The following is a 19527-nucleotide window of genomic DNA, read 5'->3' on the forward strand; positions in this document are numbered from 1 at the left end:
AACAGAGAGTCTTTGTGGATCCAGATTTGCTGTTGCAGATGCTATAATTTTGTAAGACGTTTCTCTTGTAGTTCTTGTGAAGTGTTTATAGCTAAGAACTAAAATAGGTATGTCTCTGTGAGGGAGAGCTTTGACTTTGCCAGAGGGTTAAGAGATAGGAGGAGGCAGAAGACAGACTTTCAGATAAATATGTTATCAGATAAATACGTTAACATACCATCTCCTTACCCAAAATGCTCAGTGTCGGATGCTTAAGGTAAAGACCCTATATGTCTATATTTAGACTCTTAAATAACAGATTGCAACCTATTAGTTCCATGAACCATAATACATTCAGGTCACTGAATTCTTCAGTCAGATTAGCTCTCCGTAGCATTAACTCATTTATCCTGCATTTTCCTTCTCCTCACCAGGTATTACGCAACAGCAAACTGGTATCTCTTCACTGTGTTTGCTCATGTGATGGCAGTGTTCTTCCACTTAACTTTTCCCCTCAGAGCCTAGAATACAGCCATTACAGACATGCACACTAAAATAAACTGGAAAATGCACTTAAAAACCTGTGACCATACATTTTGTGTATACAGCTGCTACATAGGCAAAAAGGGTATTAATAGTCATAACGCCAAAATATATTTATTAAAGAATCACAAGTGTAGCAATTCAGATGCGGGGAAACGCTGGAATGAAAGCTGGCTGTGCTATTTGAACTGTAAAACTTAAAAGCATTTGCCTGTGCAATGTACTCTGCTTATATTTAATTTTACAAGGGAGATTGCAGTATAAAAGTATTTTGGTTTAGGTTCAAAAGTGAAATTAAGCCTTGTGGGACAGCTAATTAGCAACGAACCTACAATTCAAACTACCTCAAAGCTGACGTGTTCTTTCTAGTTTTTCACTTACTAAATGTGGGTGGTTAACACTGGTTAATTTCCTGTCGGATTCCTCAGCACTCATAAAGCCACCAGTCATGGAAGTACTATATATTTTCTGGTTCAGTCTTCTTTTTCTTCTCAAAACTACTTCTCAGGAGCTCAGAATATTTGTCAGTACTGTGGTGATTTTTTGATTGTTTGGTACATGACATTTTAAACTTGATCCAAAGCACCTGGAGGTTATCAATAGAGATTTTTTTCGTTGTCCTTTATAGGGTCAGGGAAGCTAAGGGAAGGAAGAAGAGACTGAAATTGATATAGAATTTCAAATTCCAGTCTTGAAAGTGGGCAGAAAGGTCCCTCATGTCATTACTTAATTCCCCACCGCTCATTGACTAGGATAATCATCACACATGGAGTGGGCCAAATCTTTTGAGTGGGAGGGGAATTCCTGTATGAGAAATCACAGGGCAGACTCGTGAGTCTGGATGCTAAAAGGCTTTTGCTTGCTCTGCTCCCTGTTTCTTCTCTTTTAAGCTCCAACCACACCTGTGAGGAAACACGCACACCATCTATGTGAGCTATCCTGTGTTGAATATCATCTTTTAAAGATGCCTGAACCAAAACCAACCTGGCCATGAGTTGAAGGATATACAGGAATTGTCCTACTATGAAAACAATAGTGTACTTGTCTGTCCTTTTACAGTAAAGTATGGTTAGTTCATAAGATGTTCATTGAAGCAAACAAGCAAAGAGCTAGTTCAGCACTGTCCCTGTAGGGAGAGTCAAGTTACAGGACGATAGATATGGTCCAGTACTCACCTTGGGAATAGCTAGTTTCTCTCCCTTCTCTGGACATTCCTCTGAGTCAGAGCAGGTGTAGTTCTCACTGAAGGACACCAAAGGGTTCACCCTTGGCTTGTGGATGGCCTGGAAAGTTAGCTGCGTATTGAGCAGGTTGCTCACTGTTCTCAGCGAAGTACACACGTTGGGGGGCAGCGAAGGATCTGCCAGAAGGTCTGTAATGAGCCCATGTGCTTCTCCCATGACTGCGATATCCACTGTGATACTGGTACCAGAAGACTAAAGAAGACAAAAAAAATACAGGTAAGACAATAGAAGTGAACAACCGGCTGAGCATTATCTAAATCTGTGATGCTCTCCACAACTTCTGTTACAGCAGTTACCCACAGAGTGGAAAAATAATAACATGAAATAGTTCTTTAAATAAGGAGAATCACGCTGAATAGATTGATCATCAGGCATAATGCTTGCAGCCCACAAAGATTTTGGAATTGCATCATATCAGATTTCACAGCTTTCACCATCTGCAGCTGACTTAACCCATCCAAATGAATTGTTCAGACTCCCTATAGAGACATAGTCAATAGCCAGGGGCTATTTGCACAAATAATTTTGGAGACACAGCTAAGGATGGGAGGAGTGTCTCTTGAGAGATGCCTTTCTGTTAACTACAGAGGCATCTAGAACAACTAATGTTCAATGCTTATGCTTAGATGAACAAAATATATCCCAAGCATATACTGAGATTTAAAAATATCTCCACACTATTAAAATATAGTATTCTGGTTTGGTAGCAACAACATTATTCTGCAAGCAATTGGGCAGCTATACCAAAACTGAAATGGAGAACAATGTTATTTTATTCAGACAGAAGTAATGACAATAGTTACTCTACAGATTTGTACAACTGATTCAGATGGTCCTTACTTTCTCTTGGGTTTGAAATATATACCTACCACACATATATCCTCTAGGAAACATTATTAATCAAAGTGATGTGTAAGCAGAAACAATGCCAAGAAGCAGCTCAGATCATTGGCAAACCTTACACACCCTACCCAATAAAAGTACATAACTGATCTGTAAATCACGCACTGCAAACTGTGGCCCAGGCAAACTGTCCTCATACGTGTAGCCCACCCATCATGCACACAGGTAATCTAACACTGGGTTTCCAGTGCATGCACAAGAGGCTTGATCCATAAATGCATCTTTGAGTTCCTTCAAAACTTCCTGACATTCAGCAGCTCCAACTACCATCTGTCCCAAAACTCAGTAGGGCAACCTATTGGCACTAATCTTTTCTTTTATTGCCAAAGGCAGGGAAGTTGTCAAGTCTGTGAAACGAAAGCTATATGATGTAGTTGCAAAAGACTGAAGATCCTTAAAATCTGCTAGAAGAATGAGACTGGATGCACACAGAAGTAGAACAACTGGAAAGGCACGAAGCATGTGAACTTTCACTGCCGCAGTGGCATTTCAGCCTCAATAACTGGTGCATTATAAATCACCATCAATTCTGCATGGAATCGCCAATTCAAGATGCTCTAAGATCAACCATTTTTTTCCCTTTGCTATGTTTCTTTACACATAAGCTCAATCCTGCCCTACTGTTTGGGACTTTTCAGCAGGTATAACACGCAGTTTGGCAGAGAGACCATTCCAGAAGATTTTGTACTAATTTGTTTTCATGTTATTTCTGAGAGATATCTAAGATACACCATTTTCCAAGTGGGGAAGTTATGCCTGTGAAAAGAGCATACGGGTTTCTTGGAGTGGCAAGTACATAGCACAGAGAACAGGGCAGACTGCTCAGCAGGAGGGTGATCAGATCCCTGGCCAGGAGTGACTCACAAGTGACAGCATTCGTGGACCTTACAACACATCAAAGCACAGTGTAACAGAGCTTGACACTGCTTCATTCTCAGAAAAGGCTTCACAGGCAATAGCAAAGTATTTCTGAGGAAAGTGATATATTAGCCAAGCATAGCTAAGCCTCTCCCTGCTATCTTCCCAATTCAGGCCCTTGGCAACAGCTGTCTCCCTCCAATGATTCATTCTCTGTGTCCTACTTCTCGCTAACACAGAGGCAAGCTGCAGGACCAGAAGACAGGGCCTCCTCACTCACTATCCTCTCACAGAAACAGAAAACTAGCCTCTTCTTCCCACATTTCCTTATCATGATATGAAATAAACCAGAAGCTACTTGATATACTGAAGTGCTATTTCATCCTACTGAAAAAAATTAATGGCTGAAGTTAATTTAATGGCTTTTTCATTGCTTAACCTCTCAGGAGCGCATGCAGAAGAGTCTGGCAGATGTTAAAGAAAATTCTTAAATTAAAAGACAAGGCTAGGGATGGGAGGTATTAATTATCTATCTTAACCTCAGCCCTGAAAAACAGACCAAAGGGAAGTGAGGGAGAATACATCATTCGAAGTGCGACAGAAGCCTCATATTTTCAGCAAAAGTGCATAATCTACAGTTTTAAATTTTATTAAGCCTGGAGACTGGAGTTGTTGACTGCCAATCAGAGACAGAGATTAATACTTCAATGAAGTAAACAAGTCTGACTCAGCCGGCCCTAAGCAGAGGCCCAGATTTTGTACAGCAGTACTAATATTTTGCAAAGCAGCCAGCATTGTTCTCCATGATTAGCACCAAGCAGGGAGATGGAGAGCCCTTCTCTTAGTGATGAATTTCTGCCACATGGACTCTGACATGTGAGGAGGCATTGTCACGTCTTGGTGACTTCTGCCTTGACTCTGGGTCCCAGTAGATTTGTCCCACTCAAGTGCCAGGCTGTGCTGAGTTGTGCGAGCAGCTGGTGCTGCGGACACACGGCCCAGGAAGAGGGACACCACACACCATGTTAAATCTCCCTCCAGAGCTGTGCCTGCACCTCTCCGCAAAAAGACAGCCTGGCTCATGCCCCACCAGAACACTTGCCCAGGGAAGTGGCTGAGTCACCATTCCTGGAGGTATTTAAAAGACGTGTAGATGTGGTGCTTAGGGACTCAGTTTTGTGGTGGACCTGGCATTGTGAGGTTAATGGTTGGACCCTATAATCTTATTCCAACCTAAATGGTTCTATGATTCTGTGTAACCAGTACAAATGAAGTGATTCTCTCTTCGAAGTGTGCCTTGTACCTGGGAAAGGCTTCAGGGCTGGGCAACAGGAGGTACGATACGACCTCACCCTCTGCCCAATTCATACAGCAAGGTGGCAGGATCTTTTGTGGGTTTGACCCAAAAGGGTCTGACCTGCAGATCCAACACTTTCAGCTGACCTCTCACATGAAACTCTCACAGCCATCCATACTGCCTGCATGGAGAAAGTCCAGAGAGGTCAGCTCTCTACCTGTAAGAAGGTGCACGCCAAGTGTTTCTCACTAAGGCTAAAAGGAGACATATATCCTGGCCGGACGGCCCAGTCAGGGTCACCGTAAAACATCAACAATTACCCATTTGTGCAACATGACACACTGCATTGCACACTACTTCAAAGTTGAAACACTTTACAGAGTATTTCAAAGACATCACTGTATTGTAGTGAGCTGCTTTAAATGGGACTTGCACATATCATAGTTATAGTATTGTTTGAACTACTCATAACACTTTGAAGCCTTGGAACGAGAGCATATGTAAAAGGAGAAAAGATCAATCTCAAATTCCTCTTGAAGAAAGAAGCAGAAGAGGGCGAACACTACTCTGATCCACCAATTCCAGTATATTAAGATCACATCCTAAATTGGTATGGTTTATATGTTGTCATGTAATTGCACAGAACTTGTATATAGGAAAACAGTTTCTTTTTCAAGCAGTTTGAATACTTCACATATATCTCAGGATGAATTTAGAGTGGTTGACTAGGAAAAATTGCATGTATTTAAATTATTATTTTCTAAACACAGTTACAAATTAAATGCATGAAAACATTTAAAAATCTTCTATTTTTCAGACTCCCTACTACAAAACAGATGAGAACTGTTGCAAACCATTAGAAAGTAAACTAAAATGAGCTTCCCTAAAGGACAATGAAACCTGATTTTTTTCTGCAATATGTATGGTGATGTGAAACAACACAGTGATTTGCTGAAAATTTTGGACTGATGTAATTGTAAATATGCACATATATACATGTGCACATATATATACGCACAGTCTTTTTTTAGGGTTAAAGTACGTACAAAATCCATGCTCAGATTCTGTAAGTAGTTTTCTACTGACGTGCATAGCCTCTGCATGAACTGATCTGGATTCTTTCCAAACCACTTTACTCATTGAAACTCAAAGGCTGGATGCTTGGGAACAGAAGCATGAATAATATGTTTGCAATCAACACTAACAAACAACTAATTTGATAAAACAAAATAAAAGAAAAAAAGAGCTAAGCTAAGGTGAATTTGTTTTCACATTGGTCAATATTCATTTACCAATCTGTCCTAATAATTGTGGACACAGTCTCCTCCCATAAATTTTGGAAAAGACTGGCTTACTGTTCACTTTGTGACTTCATTCCAACTCTGATTTAAGCGATGTCATGCAGTGACTAAAACTAAAATGCTTTAGGGCATGAGAATGAGAAAGCAAACGGGCTCGAAACACAAGCAAAACCAGATCAGCTAAACATGCTCATTGATAACTAAGGTAAGGAGCAAAATAAATTCCCTACAATGCTAGTTTTGTGCTTCTCTCTTCTACCTTAAAATTTATATCAAGGTGGGTATCTTACGCTGTGGTACCACCCAGAACTCCTAAGTGGGCCCAAATACACTTGTCCTGTGTTTTGGGCCTTCTTCTTATGTATAGAAATAAAAGAGGATTTTCCTCTAGAGAATCCAGACAAAAAATAAAATGGCTAGATCACAGCAGGATGCATTAGGGATCAGGGATATGCATAGTGCACAGCACCAACTGTGCAATCTTCTCATGGCTGGGGGCTTGCTGGGGATTTGCAAGAAAACTATCACATACCAAGAAGCACACATGCTTCTGCCACTGCAGGACCAAATGACAAGTAGCATGTCCCACAGGCAATTTTTATGAGGACAGGAAACTTCTCTCCAAGGAGCACTCTTAAATGCAATATGAAAACAATATTCTGCTAAATTTTAATGATTATTTAGAATTTTTTACGTTTGAATAGTTTGAGTTAGATTCTGCAACATGGCTTGAAAAATCTTTCAGAGTTTGCATAACCTTCTGTAGGCCTTTATACTAAATTTCACAAAATCCCATTTGTTTTCTCCTATTAAATTCTATTACGCATTCAAAAAAAAAAGTCTAAGAATAGCTTTTTACTCATCAGTGGAAAAAGCAGACAAAACTGTTTAGGAAAAATGAATTTAGGAAATAAGAATAACAAATTCCTTTATCCATAAGACCTGATAGATAAATTTAGTTTCTGATTTTTTTCCCGGTTAAGAAACAGTTGACCCCACTTTGAAGCAGATTTGACATCCTTATACTTAACAGATGTCTTACAGTGAATAAAATTCTTTCCCCTCCATTGGTGGTTTGCACATGATTCTCATAAAACTGAACTCATCCAGCTTAACTAAAAAATAGTGCACTCTCTCCACCCTACAAGAAAGGACATTTAACATGACAACACCAAATCAGTCAAAATTTTAGCGTAATAAAAAAAAACCCAAAAGAAAAAAAGTAAACCAATTGTCAAACACAAACCACAATTCATTTCACACAGCCTCATGTCAGGGAAGAAAACATCTTTTGCTTCGACTTGTACAAGGAAAATCACTGAAGGCAGAGATGCTGGCTTTTCACCACGTTACACTCAAGAACACTCTGTAAGTGAAAGAATGGGGCAGGCAAGGAGAGAAAAAAAAGGAAAGAAGCAGCATCCAGCACATCTTCAATCTTCACACAATTACGAGCAACAATAAATCACAATTTGATCTAGTTTCCAAGTCACATCATGAATGCTCAGGCCAAGCTGTCTGGAAACAAAATTAAAAGCAAATATAATTCTCCATTATTTTAATCTCCATAGAGCGATTTGAAGGATAAACATGAATTGGCTTCTATGGAAATAATGAATCATTTTAAAGGCGCCACAGACTTAACTACTCCACCTTTCACTGAATGACTAAGGGGAAAAGTGTGTGTACAGTTCTTTGACATTTCACTTTTCTGTATTTAAAATTGCAGAACTGGAGTTATACCCAGACTTCCTATTTTTATTTTACTCTTAGTTTGTACTAACACAAAGTTTCTGTGCTTTCCTCCTCTGGTGAGCACACAGGACACTTATGAGAATCTTTTCTCCACTTTAACGAAGGACAGCATTTCCACTGCTCTCTGGAGGTAAGGCATATTCTTTGGTAGGACTGAATATGGCAACTTCCCGTTATCTCATCACATGGATCAAATAAAACCTTTCCTAACCATCAATGCAATTGTCAATTTTCTTGATGCTTCTTTAAAGCCTACAGAGCCACGTAACTGTAAACCAGACACTGAAGCACATAAGTTGAGCCCATAATGAGTGAAGACTCTAGATCTTGTGTGAGCCATAACGTTTACGGTTTTGACCCTGGCTATCTGGCGCTTGGGTTAGCACCACCATAACAAAGCAGATCTTCCTGGTAACAATTAACACTGAACACTGATCCGCAGAGCGGAAAATAGCGCAACCGCAACACGCAGTGTGTCTGTAGCCTGAGCACTTGCCAGCACAATGCCAGAGTCCAAGGATCACAGGGCATAGCCAGCAGAAACAAACAGAAACAAACAGTTCTGCAAACAGAGGATCTAGCGAAATGGGTCTCACTGAAGAGTTAATTTTTTTGTCCCCTCAGCAAGTCAGCAGGAGGCATTGGTGCTTGGGGTGCATGCTCCTGAGAAGGCTCTCTCCCTAACCTCTAATCTCGCACTCTGTTAAACTGCCAGTCATCTACTATCAGGCAAGGCCACTTACTCGGACCTTCCTCTGGTATCCCATCATAGGTTCTCATAACATTTCTAGGAAGATAATAATCTCTGACACTTCCTCCCATCTGCCACATTTGCTTGAAACTCTTTGTCAGCATCATGATCACATAAGCCTACTTTCTTTAGAAAACCAAGATGAAAGCAACATCAGTCTTATATGGCTCTAATATTTAATCTATTCAGAGTAATCACAAACTTTGCAAATATTGAATCTGGAGCCTTTAAAAAAGAGGCACTGGTTTGAGAAGGAAATGCTTTTTTTCTTTTTTTTTCTTTTTTTTTTTTCCCGTTCTTTTAAGACCTGTGGAATGTATCACCATTTATAGCACAATTTGTCTGGGGCTGCAGTTGCCATCGCCACATCCTGCATCTCTACCTTAGGTGACACCACTCACAAAGCTCACAGCCACAGCTGACTAAACTTCTTCCATTACAGGACCTTTCAGTTCATGATAGCTTTGTCAGCCAAAGCGCTCAGACTGAAATGTATACTGCCAGGTATTTGTCTGGGTTGAATTATTTCAGCGCTTGAGAAAAATTGGTCAGACATTTACAAGAACACTACTGCAGTGTTCTATCCACACTGAAAACTCTTAGAAAACTGATACCATTTAATCTGCAGCAGGCACTGAAAGTACAGCAAGGCCTTTTCCTTTCCCTGTCTTGATATGTTCAGATTTAGTTATACAGCCTCTGGGAAAAACAAAACCAGAGCTAGCCTTGCATGACCTCTGTGGGTTGTCAGAAATCGGCCACCGAACAGCCTGAGGATGCTGCCCGCCCTTCGCGTGCACACCTCCCCATGCCGCCCACGTGGCCTCGTGCGTTCTGCTCAACATGTCAAGGGGAAAAGGATTGTGTTTAATCCGAGCCGCACTGTCATCTGCAGCTCAGACTTACACCTCAACTAATTCTTCCCTCTCGTTGGGTGATGATTTCATGGTGATCGTTAGCACTAATAACACCATGACGACTGCCCAGGCTTGGGCGACCATCTCCCTTGATTGGCCACAGCTGCTCAGAGAGGTCTGTCTCACAGTTTTAGCAAAGACATCTACATGTGAAAAGAAATATGTAGGGGATTCTTTTGCTTATCATACTCAACAGACAAACTCATATGCCCTCAGGAAAGCATGGCTTCAAGCTTTATCTTGAAGCATCTATCAAGCATTAGCAAATTCAAAAAAAAAAAAAAAAAAGAGAGAGACAGAGAATATATTTTAGTCCTAAACAGTTTTGATGCCATCTGTAACTTTCAAGGGAAACTAGCAGTTCTTGTTTTCAGGTCATCCAGCAGGCTTTCTCAGATTTGTAACATGAAACAAAATAAAATCCCTTTGTGGTTGTTGGCAACCAATCAATAACAACAACACGATAGATGCAGAAATCATCTCAATGAGTGGGATGATTAGAATTGGTAAGATTCAAGATCTAAAGACTAGGAAAGTCTGCACTCATGTGGACACAAGTATGGGACATAACTTGACACAATCAAATTCATATCTGACGGAAAGGAACTCAAATTAATTAAACTCTGCCGGTACTGACAATGAAGCAGCACCTAAATTTCCAGATTTCCTCCTGCCACAGTATAGCACAAGTACCTGAGCTGCTGCTGCAAACCCAAAGAAAGAGTAGATGAGAGAGGCAGAGGGTTGTCACCCAGAACGGTGAGAGGCAAACTGGAACCTGCCATACACACACTGCTCAGGCTTCTGGGGAAATCCCAGTTCGACTGAAGATACGCAGAAAGTTTTGGTGACCTTCTGCATAAGGCATGCTGTGAAGAGGACCCAGGGAAAGCAGCTCCCAGAAGCAGACAAGAGCACGAGGTGAACTTCCTGGCTAAGAGCCACCGGTCGCAGCTTGGAAACCCTGTGGAAACTCTGACGCTGATGTTTGATGTTCTCGGCAGAGCCTTGGGGACTCGGTCACCCAATTCCAAGGGACTTTCCATGTGATCTGGCTGCCTTAAAAATCTGAAACTATCAGGTCTATTCCGCCTGAAGAACTACTTGACGATGTAGAGATCACAGAGTCAGTCACAGTCAGGGTTTATTATTTAAAAAGCAGATACTGCTCCAACTAAACTCAGAACTTGAAAAATTATTACTTTTCTTTAAAACACAGCAGATGGGAAAAATTAAATTCTAAATGGGGCTCAAATCTGCTTTGAATAACACAGACTGAGGAAAACAATTCTGTACTTCAGAGACTGTCCTCAATTGTCTTACACTATTGTTCTTCAATTTGTACATGAGATGGTCACAAATTGGTAGCTTGAAGCTGATAGCTTGCGTTCATGTGAAGAAAACAGTGACAACTGTCTTCGGTCTCAGCTTGAGATGCAGTAACACCAGCTGGAATCCAGCAGAAGCAGGACACTGCGTGCTCACACAGCAGAGGATATACCATCTATTAATACCTGGTGATCTTACCCATTTGAGTTTACAGCTCTAACATCCCAAATGCCTGCTTAGCATGGGAAGCTATTTTACTTCTACAGTGAACTAAAACAGAACAGCCAAATACACAGCATGAATTTAAAAAAGATCCATTGAAAGCAATAATCACCATTCTGCCTCCTGCGTACTAACTAATCCTTCCGCATTTTCAACTTGACAGTCTCAATTACACTAAAATAAAGCCAAAGGAGCCATATACTGCCACATTTTCTCCCTTTCAAAATATTTCAGACTCTTTGCACCTTGAAAAGCGACATCACAGTTAACAAGGTGCAGAAATATATATGAAAACTATCCCATCTAAAGATTCACATCCACCTCAGTCCTTCATCAGGGACTGTTTAACAGTATTAAGCAGAACAGCATTCCTAAATATCACTAACAACATTATGCAAATAAATGCAGCCTCTAAATTAAGACAAAAGATGGAGGAGGAAGAGATAAAGAATTGCTACAAAGAGTGTTAAACATATTTTTAAATAGTAAAAAGGAGTTGCCATTAGCAGAATAAACTGAAACAAAGCAAACTTGGTGAGGTTTTAAGAACTGTTCACTGAAAACCAGAATAGAAAGAGAGTCAGAAACTAGGAAATGATCATCAGTGAACCTGTAGATACAATGTCTTCAAAATTCAGTCTGTTCTTACTGAAATTACAATAGGGATTTGGAGATGACAGCAAGAGCCAGATGTATATCTTGGGTCACATTTTGCATATGCTCTAGTAACAGAAGCAGGAAGATCTCATGAAACTCTCTAGGTGACCGGAACACTAATGATATTTAGTGGCCAAAGGCAGGCAGAGATATTCTGTACCTTCTAAAATGGATAAATGCTGTGCTCATTAACATGAAGTGATTGTCTCACTGCAATCAAATTGGCCAAGTTTTAACACTTTTTTTCCTCACCATCAGACTTTGTGGTTTGAATTATTTTAGTTCTCCTGATTTGAAGTGCTCACACCAACACCAGTTAACAACCATGTAGCGTTACAGATGCCTCCTCCCCTTTCTCATGACTTTATGTCACTAATGAACTCCCCTGTGAAAATAATTAATCATTTTTCTTTAAGACTTGGCTTTGGACTCTTATATTATGACTCATTCAAGAAAAGTAACTGTAGCCTTAGGGACTTTCAGCCCCCAAATCCTTCATCAACAGTGTTAAAGAGCCGTAATTTCTCTGAAGTACAAGCTACTTCAACATCTAAAGTCAGGACCTGCAAAGGGCACATCAAGTGTGCACTAAATGTGAAAATCTCCCACTCTCCTACATTACTCATTGGTAGACACTTCAGTGAAGATCAGAACACAGAGAAACAGTAATTTATATACAAGAAAAATAAACTACTATCCTCTGCATGTCTTCTGTGCTATTAAAATGATTTTTTTCACTTAGCACAGATACAAGCTGACAGACCAGCAAGCCCTGAGGACTGCTTCCAACCTACTTCATCCCTGACCTGCAAAGATCAACTTAAAGCAGACTAGGTTAGTTTATACTATAGACTTACTTTGCCTTCCCTGTCACAAATGAGAAAAAAAATATTTGCCTGTTGAGATACAAGGTATATAGCAGATCACAACAGTAGGTCAATGCCTGTGTTAAGATGGCCATTTTCAGCCACGGCTGTTCTGATCTGTAGTCTACAAAGTGGATGCTAAAGGCTCTAGGACTTTATAAGTTACCTCAGCAACCAATAATCTCTTTCATGGAGCTGGTGAGTGATTTGTCCTGTGCACAGATTTAATCTAAGACAAGTCTTACTTTCAACTTGTGGCTTTTGGGTTGTGCATTTTAGAAAAAAGAAAAAAAAAAGAAAATGAACATAAGTCCTTAATTATGATGTGCTGGCTGCTTCTCAATTCTAATTGGGTTGTGAGCAGTACTTCACTTGCATTTTAGAAAAAGAAAAAAAAAAGAAAATGAACATAAGTCCTTAATTATGATGTGCTGGCTGCTTCTCAATTCTAATTAGAGATTGATCCAATCTGTACTTCTGCATCACAAGTATCTCACCGTACTGAACTTGGACCACCTGTCTCAAGGTCTGCACTTTTTGATGAGGGCCAAACACTTCTGTGTTTTTGAAAAGCTTGGATTCAAACTCACATCTAAATTTAACAGTGTTGGCTTCTCATTTACAAAAGGCAACAGAACCATAGAGACCAAAAAACAGACAGAGATCATGAAAAGCATTGGTGCTTACGCTGGCAATGCAGCTTGACAATTATTTCTGTTTCTACAGTGACTTATGTTTTTTGTTTGGATGTAGGTATTAAGAAAAGGAAAAAAACTAACTGTGGGTTACACAAGTTTTTTAAATGTGTTAAATCCTCTTGCAAGCCTCAACTTCAGTGGTCCACCTGAATCTGCTCCAGTAAGAAACGTGTGATGATGTACCACTGAGCGCAATAGAAGTCCTTACTACTACTGAGTAGAGTAGGTAGGATGAACTTGGAGGAACAAGATGATCCACTACATAACTAGGACTGTTAATGAAGCGTTACAAGAGAAACACTGAAATCACATTTAAAAGAGGACAAGTGAACGAAGCCCACTTAAACCGTCACTTCTTTCTTAGCACACAAACCATGTGACACAGAAGACACATCATCGGTACTGACACTCTGGCCTTGTAAAGCTGAAGGCCCCACACACTTCTACCTCTGCTGACAATTAAGAAACACGTATTGTGACAGTGCTGCTGCAAAATAACTAGTAAGTCCTACGCGACTATAGGACCAACACAAAATAAGCAGCACTGTATGATAGGTGAGCCACCTGCAGCACTGACAGCTACTGCTTTTCAGACAAGGATGCACACACATAGGATCAACCTGGATATATGGACACAGAATCACAGCATGGTTTAGCTTGGAAGGGACCTTAAAGATCATTCAGTTCCAACCTCTCTGCCATGGGAAGAGTATATAAATATACCTTATATATACACACAAGTATATAAATAACTAACTACTTCATCTCCTCAACAACAAAATGATTGATTATAGACCGGGCAAGCTCCACAAAGAAGATCAACGACACACAGAGCACCCTACGCTCCCTGGCCGTGCACAACCCTGGCAGCAGCTCCTGAGGGTTGAAGCCCCCCAGCGTCAGAAGAGAGGTCCAGTGCACAACCCAGCCACCATTCATCATCAGATGTTATCAGTATCAGCACAGGGTTCCAGCTGTCCTTGAAGGTGAGAGAAGTACGTAGACATATGGAAGTGTGGAGCAGTATTGGGATGTATGGAGAATGAGAAAAGGTAGGACCAGAGTTTGGAGAAGAGGAAGACGTACTGACAAGATGAAATCGAGAGGAAGCACACAATTGGGGCCAGTTTCAAAATAGCTGGAAACAGTGCATAAAACCATACAGAAGTTCACACTTTCTAGCAGGCAGGCCAAAAGGCTGCTCTGAATTTTTAAAATGAGGCATAGAAAAACAGTATCAACATACGAACCTCTCAACACTGAAAATCAACCACTTGAAGAGATACATCAGTACAAAGCCTTAGTGTTTTTAATGCAAGAGAAATCCTATTAATCAGTGGATTTAGTATTGAGCTATTTGCTGATTATACCATTTCTAATCACACGAATTTGCCATAGAGCTCTCTTATACAGAGAACAGCAGTATCCTCACAAACAAGAATCAGTGATGGAAATTAGGCAGCTCAAGAATTCTCACTGTATTGACAACTTTAGACAAACACCAAAAATATTTTGTATCCTGACAGAAAAAAAAATATTGGATTTGGAACTTCTGGCAACTGAAAGGGCTCATTTTGACTTTGTCTCAGCAGTTTTAAAGCATTTTTATTACAAGAAGTCACGTCAACTTCACAATACTTAAATCTCCGCTTTGAAAATGTTGAAGCAAAGTGTCTGATTTTGTTCAGAAAGGTTATGACTTCTTATCCTGCAGGACAGTCTAGTGGCCACATCTGCACTTTTTGCGGCATCACACTTCAGCAGAGGCTTAAGAGTGTCTCTCACAATAGGAGGCTCATTGTGAACTTAAATGGGACTGATCCATAATAGATTAGACCCCAAAGAAGACTTTAATACTCAGGTTTGCTAACACTGGTGACCTAATGCTGCATATTGAAATTAAAGGTCTCCTCCCACAGTCATTTTAACTTTGGGAGGTTAAACTCAGCATAACAAAGATAAAACACCACTTGAAACACAAGAAATACTTGACTTCATATCACTGACCTTGCTGAAGAGTGACGCACATGTCTCATTGCAATGTTTTATGTAAACATATTTGTTAACAAAATGAAACAGACCACAAGCAAAATTGTTTGCCATACGGTACTCTGACAAATCAGCTGAAGCAACATATGGATTCAGTCTTCCTATTTCTGTATTATCAACCTGACTGCTTCGAGTGTTGCAAGTGGCCCCAGATATCTCATTTATCCTATTAAAGTTAAAAAAATAAAACAGATAAAAAAAATTACTGATCAATTTTCTCCATACATCCCTCTTCCGCTCCTGAAGTATTTGGTGAGATCTTTGGCAATAACATTAGGAAGCAACCTTCTCTAGAAAGAAGAATTACATCAGTTAAATTATTTGTTGTTTTAACTGCTGTAATTCCTAGCAAAATGCTAACACAGAGCAGGAAATGTATATTGATAATGCTCACTTCATGCAATGCACTGCCATTTTGCCAGTAATGTGAAGACTGCCTTTAATCTGAGAACAATTTTATTGTGCGATCTACTGTAGTTGATCCTGCTCCGGTGGGGGGGCTGGACTAGATGATCTTTTGAGGTCCCTTCCAGTCCCTAACATTCTGTGATTCTGTGTTTCTTTCTTCTTTTAATGCCAGCTATGATTGCTGTAGAGAGTAAAGCTGAAACATTCTTTATGACATTAGAGTAAAGTGAAATATCCAACCAAATTAAACACACACAACACTTTATCCACTTGCCCTCTTAATCTTCCCTGACAGATCAAAGCAATGTGTTAGATTTCCTGACAAAAAAAATCAAGGTGTCAGAGGAAGGCAGCAGCATGATGAGGTCACACTTTACTCTGCTTTTTAGGAAAGATGCCTTCAATGAGGATTAGATTTCTCTGACATGATACAAATGTTTTTAAGCCATAACTAACTATATAATGATCCAATTCTATACATAGCCACCTAAATATGTTAATAGTTCAGTTTAAATAGGGGAGAGGAATTAATTGGAAAGAAAGGAATTAACATTTAGTTGGCCTTTCTTTCTTTTTTTTTTTAAACAGAGAAGGAAATGCAGATCAAAAGCTCTCTAAAGAGTAGTTAATCCTTTGTGTATAAAGAGAACCATATGAGCCCATGCCAGCTAAAACCAAACAGACAAGTTACAAACAAGACTTCATATTTAACTCTGAAGCCTGATTTGTATGGATTGGGTGTACTTAGTAACCAGTGAAGAAAGATAAAATCATGTTCTGAACCTACGTATAATTGAGGGGTTTCTACTCTGCTTTAAGGGCTGGCTTATGTGACCAGCCTAAATGAGAACCAGTTAAAGGACATTTCACCGAGTGCACAGAACAAATTACTTTAAATAAATAAAACCTGTCCATTGGCAGACTGCTAACCACACAGTGCAACTATTTTTTGCTTGTAAAATGATGTTCGTTTAGCTCTGTATAAACAATTCATGAATCCACCTTTAACATAACGCAACCTTTTCTCCCTGCACCACGCTGACAGCCCTGTGAAATCCCACAAAGCTCCAGAGCAGCAGGATGAACTCTGCTTCCCCTTAGGCAGAGCTAGCATTGGTGAGGATCTGGACGCCAGCCCTTCTCCGCTGATGAGAACGTAATGAGAAAGGAGATCAGAGCGCAGGTCTTCTGCTGGAATGGAGCCACCGCCTCGCTTATGAAGCAAGCGATGAAGGCCAGGAGTTCCCAGGAGGGATGGAGCAATAAAGCCCAAAATGTCACTCGTCTTTCTTTCTGAGGGTTACTGCCTCCCTGACAGTCCGCTTGGTGTTTTACAGGGTCAATGGCATGGGGAAAGGGAGGAGGGCAGGAGAGGGGGTATGCAGCACAACTGTGAGGACATCCAGCTGCAGAAGTGAAAATCACAAAAGGAAAAGGGGATGAGAGCTTCATAGCGGGGATGCCAGGGAGAAAATTACAGAGCAGCTGGTTTGAGTACGTATTCAAGGCTAGAGCACAAACGCTTCCATAAATGAGCACATAGTCCACAATACCTAATGCTAGAAAAACGCTTAAAGTGAGACAGTGTTTCAGGAAAGTGTATAATGTAACAGCAACGGTATAACTGAGCCTAACTTAATACAGAGTATTGCGATCCTGTCGCTTTACTTGTGGAAACGCCGCTTCCAGGGGTCACCAGATGGCACTATTCTGCCTTCAAATCGAGACCGTAACCCTGCTGCGCACACGAAATGCTCCCATCAGTTCGGGAGGAAAAAGATCTCCATCCACCTTTTTTTTTTTACGTATCAGCCCAGTAGTCTCTCGCTGTTCACATTCTTTCCAATGATCTTAAAATCTTGTCCAAACAACAAAGAAATTACTGTATCTCGGGGAGGTGGAGGCAATCTCATAACATTTTGAACTAACTTTCATACTAAAATATTCCGTAGCAGAAGATTACAGATATTTCTATAGGAACACAAAACTCCCCATGCAGTGATTGACATTTGTATTAAGAAAGCAGACTTTCAGATAAATAAGTCAAACACATATATATACATTTCCCTCTTCTCTCTGTTTTTTCTGTCTGCTACCAGAGCTGCTGAAGATGCTAAACATCTACAATTGTGCAGAGTTCTGTACAAAAGTATTCTATAAAATTGGTTGAAGATTATTGTATTTTTAAAACCAATAAAGCTGCTTAGAATATCCACATGCAAATAATAATGGAAGAGTTATGAAAGCAGGGTCAAGTTGGTTATCATTCTTCGTACTCCACAACATCAACCAGTCTGCTCTGAGCCAGCTTAAAATAATTTCTCCACTTCCTAGTCATGAATATAATGGTACCAGACTTGAAGAGTTCATTATTACTTGCAAAAAAAGCTAATAATGAAATATCAGCACAAGCGCACACACACACAAAGACAGTGTTTACATGTCCATGTTGGTGTAAGAAGCACCTTTAAATTTGTGTATACGTTTTGCAAAAGGATACAAAGTATTCAGCAACACATTTGCAATTAGGGACAAGCTACACGGGCCCTGGAAGGAAATCTAGAATACATCTCATTTGGGATCAAAGTACAGAAGGGGCACATTCATATAGAAGCCTCAAAACCCTCTCATCCTAGATAGGAAAGAGGTCGTGGGTTTGGTTTTTTTGTTTCATTTTGTTTAATTCACCAAAGGACTCATCTTCACTCAAGACTCTGCAAATTGGTAACCTCAGGGGCAAATTACTCTGCAGAGTGACTCCTCCAAGTTCACCACGAGTCACAGCAGAACTGAAGTCTGCCTGTTGTACTCAGGAGCCAAATACTCTCACAAAACAGATTTTTTGTATTTCTCTAAGCAACTCTCCCCTCGTTCAGCTCCCTAGAAGTTGACAGGCTGCTTCCTGTTCCGTGATCTGTGAATCACAATGTGAACGCCAATCTTTACTCCTCTGTGAAATTAAATTAGGTAGTGGAGCACAGCATGAGCAGTAAGTTTCCCTAAGACACCAGCCCTAAAGAAACTGTACCCTTTTCTGGTTTTGGTTTGTTTTTTTTTTTCCCCCAGCTGAAGAATGGAGTTATAAAAGCAGGGTCAAATTGGTTATTATTCTTTGTACTCTGCAACATCAACCAGTCTGCTCTGAGCCAGCTTAAAATGATTTCTCCACTTCCTAGTCATGAATATGAATATTATGGTACCAAACTTAAAGAGTCCAATAATTCATTAGATTTATTTGTGTGTTCTTCTGTAAGCACTTAACACCATGTGAATTGCAGCAATGCTTAACATACACAGAATACCATGATAAATCACCAGAACTTAGTGCATGTCATACAGCTGGAAAATTGGTAAGACAAGGGTAAGCAATATTAACACATGGCTTATCAAGCAGGAAAGGGGAGTATGTGATGCTGCTTGTTTCATGCCTTTCAATAGCACTTTGTTAAGCCATAAAATATTCACACTTGGAAAGATCATAGGGTTATGCTACACCATTTTTTTTTTCAGACAGCCCTTGGAAACTTAGGCACATCTCTGTCACTGCAGTGTATTCTGAGCAAGAAGGCACCACAGGGGCACATTTGAAAGCTGAAATTGGGTGAAAATAAAATAGTAATTAAAAGCTGGTTTGTGAGCCAAGATTACTGCTCACTCTGGAGCCTATGGTAATCTCATACAGGTTTAGGGGAGTTTTAGTTTTACATTGTGATGCAGGAGTCAAAACCAGACTACTTAGCCTTCCTTCTA

The 19527-nt window shown here is 40.1% G+C and overlaps 1 protein-coding gene across 1 annotated transcript in view; it reads right to left on the reverse strand.

The window, feature by feature from the left end:
• Positions 1-19527, reverse strand: part of LOC104280333 (cGMP-inhibited 3',5'-cyclic phosphodiesterase A-like) — a gene marked incomplete at its 3' end in the record, with an annotated part of 70351 nt that overhangs the window by 15988 nt on the left and 34836 nt on the right. The window contains exon 2 of the mRNA XM_009877950.1: positions 1698-1958. Within this exon, the coding sequence (XP_009876252.1) occupies positions 1698-1958 (261 nt within the window). The remainder of the gene's footprint in view (positions 1-1697; positions 1959-19527) is intronic.

The sequence above is a fragment of the Apaloderma vittatum genome, unplaced genomic scaffold (assembly GCF_000703405.1).
Source record: "Apaloderma vittatum isolate BGI_N311 unplaced genomic scaffold, ASM70340v1 scaffold541, whole genome shotgun sequence".
NCBI lineage: Eukaryota > Metazoa > Chordata > Aves > Trogoniformes > Trogonidae > Apaloderma > Apaloderma vittatum.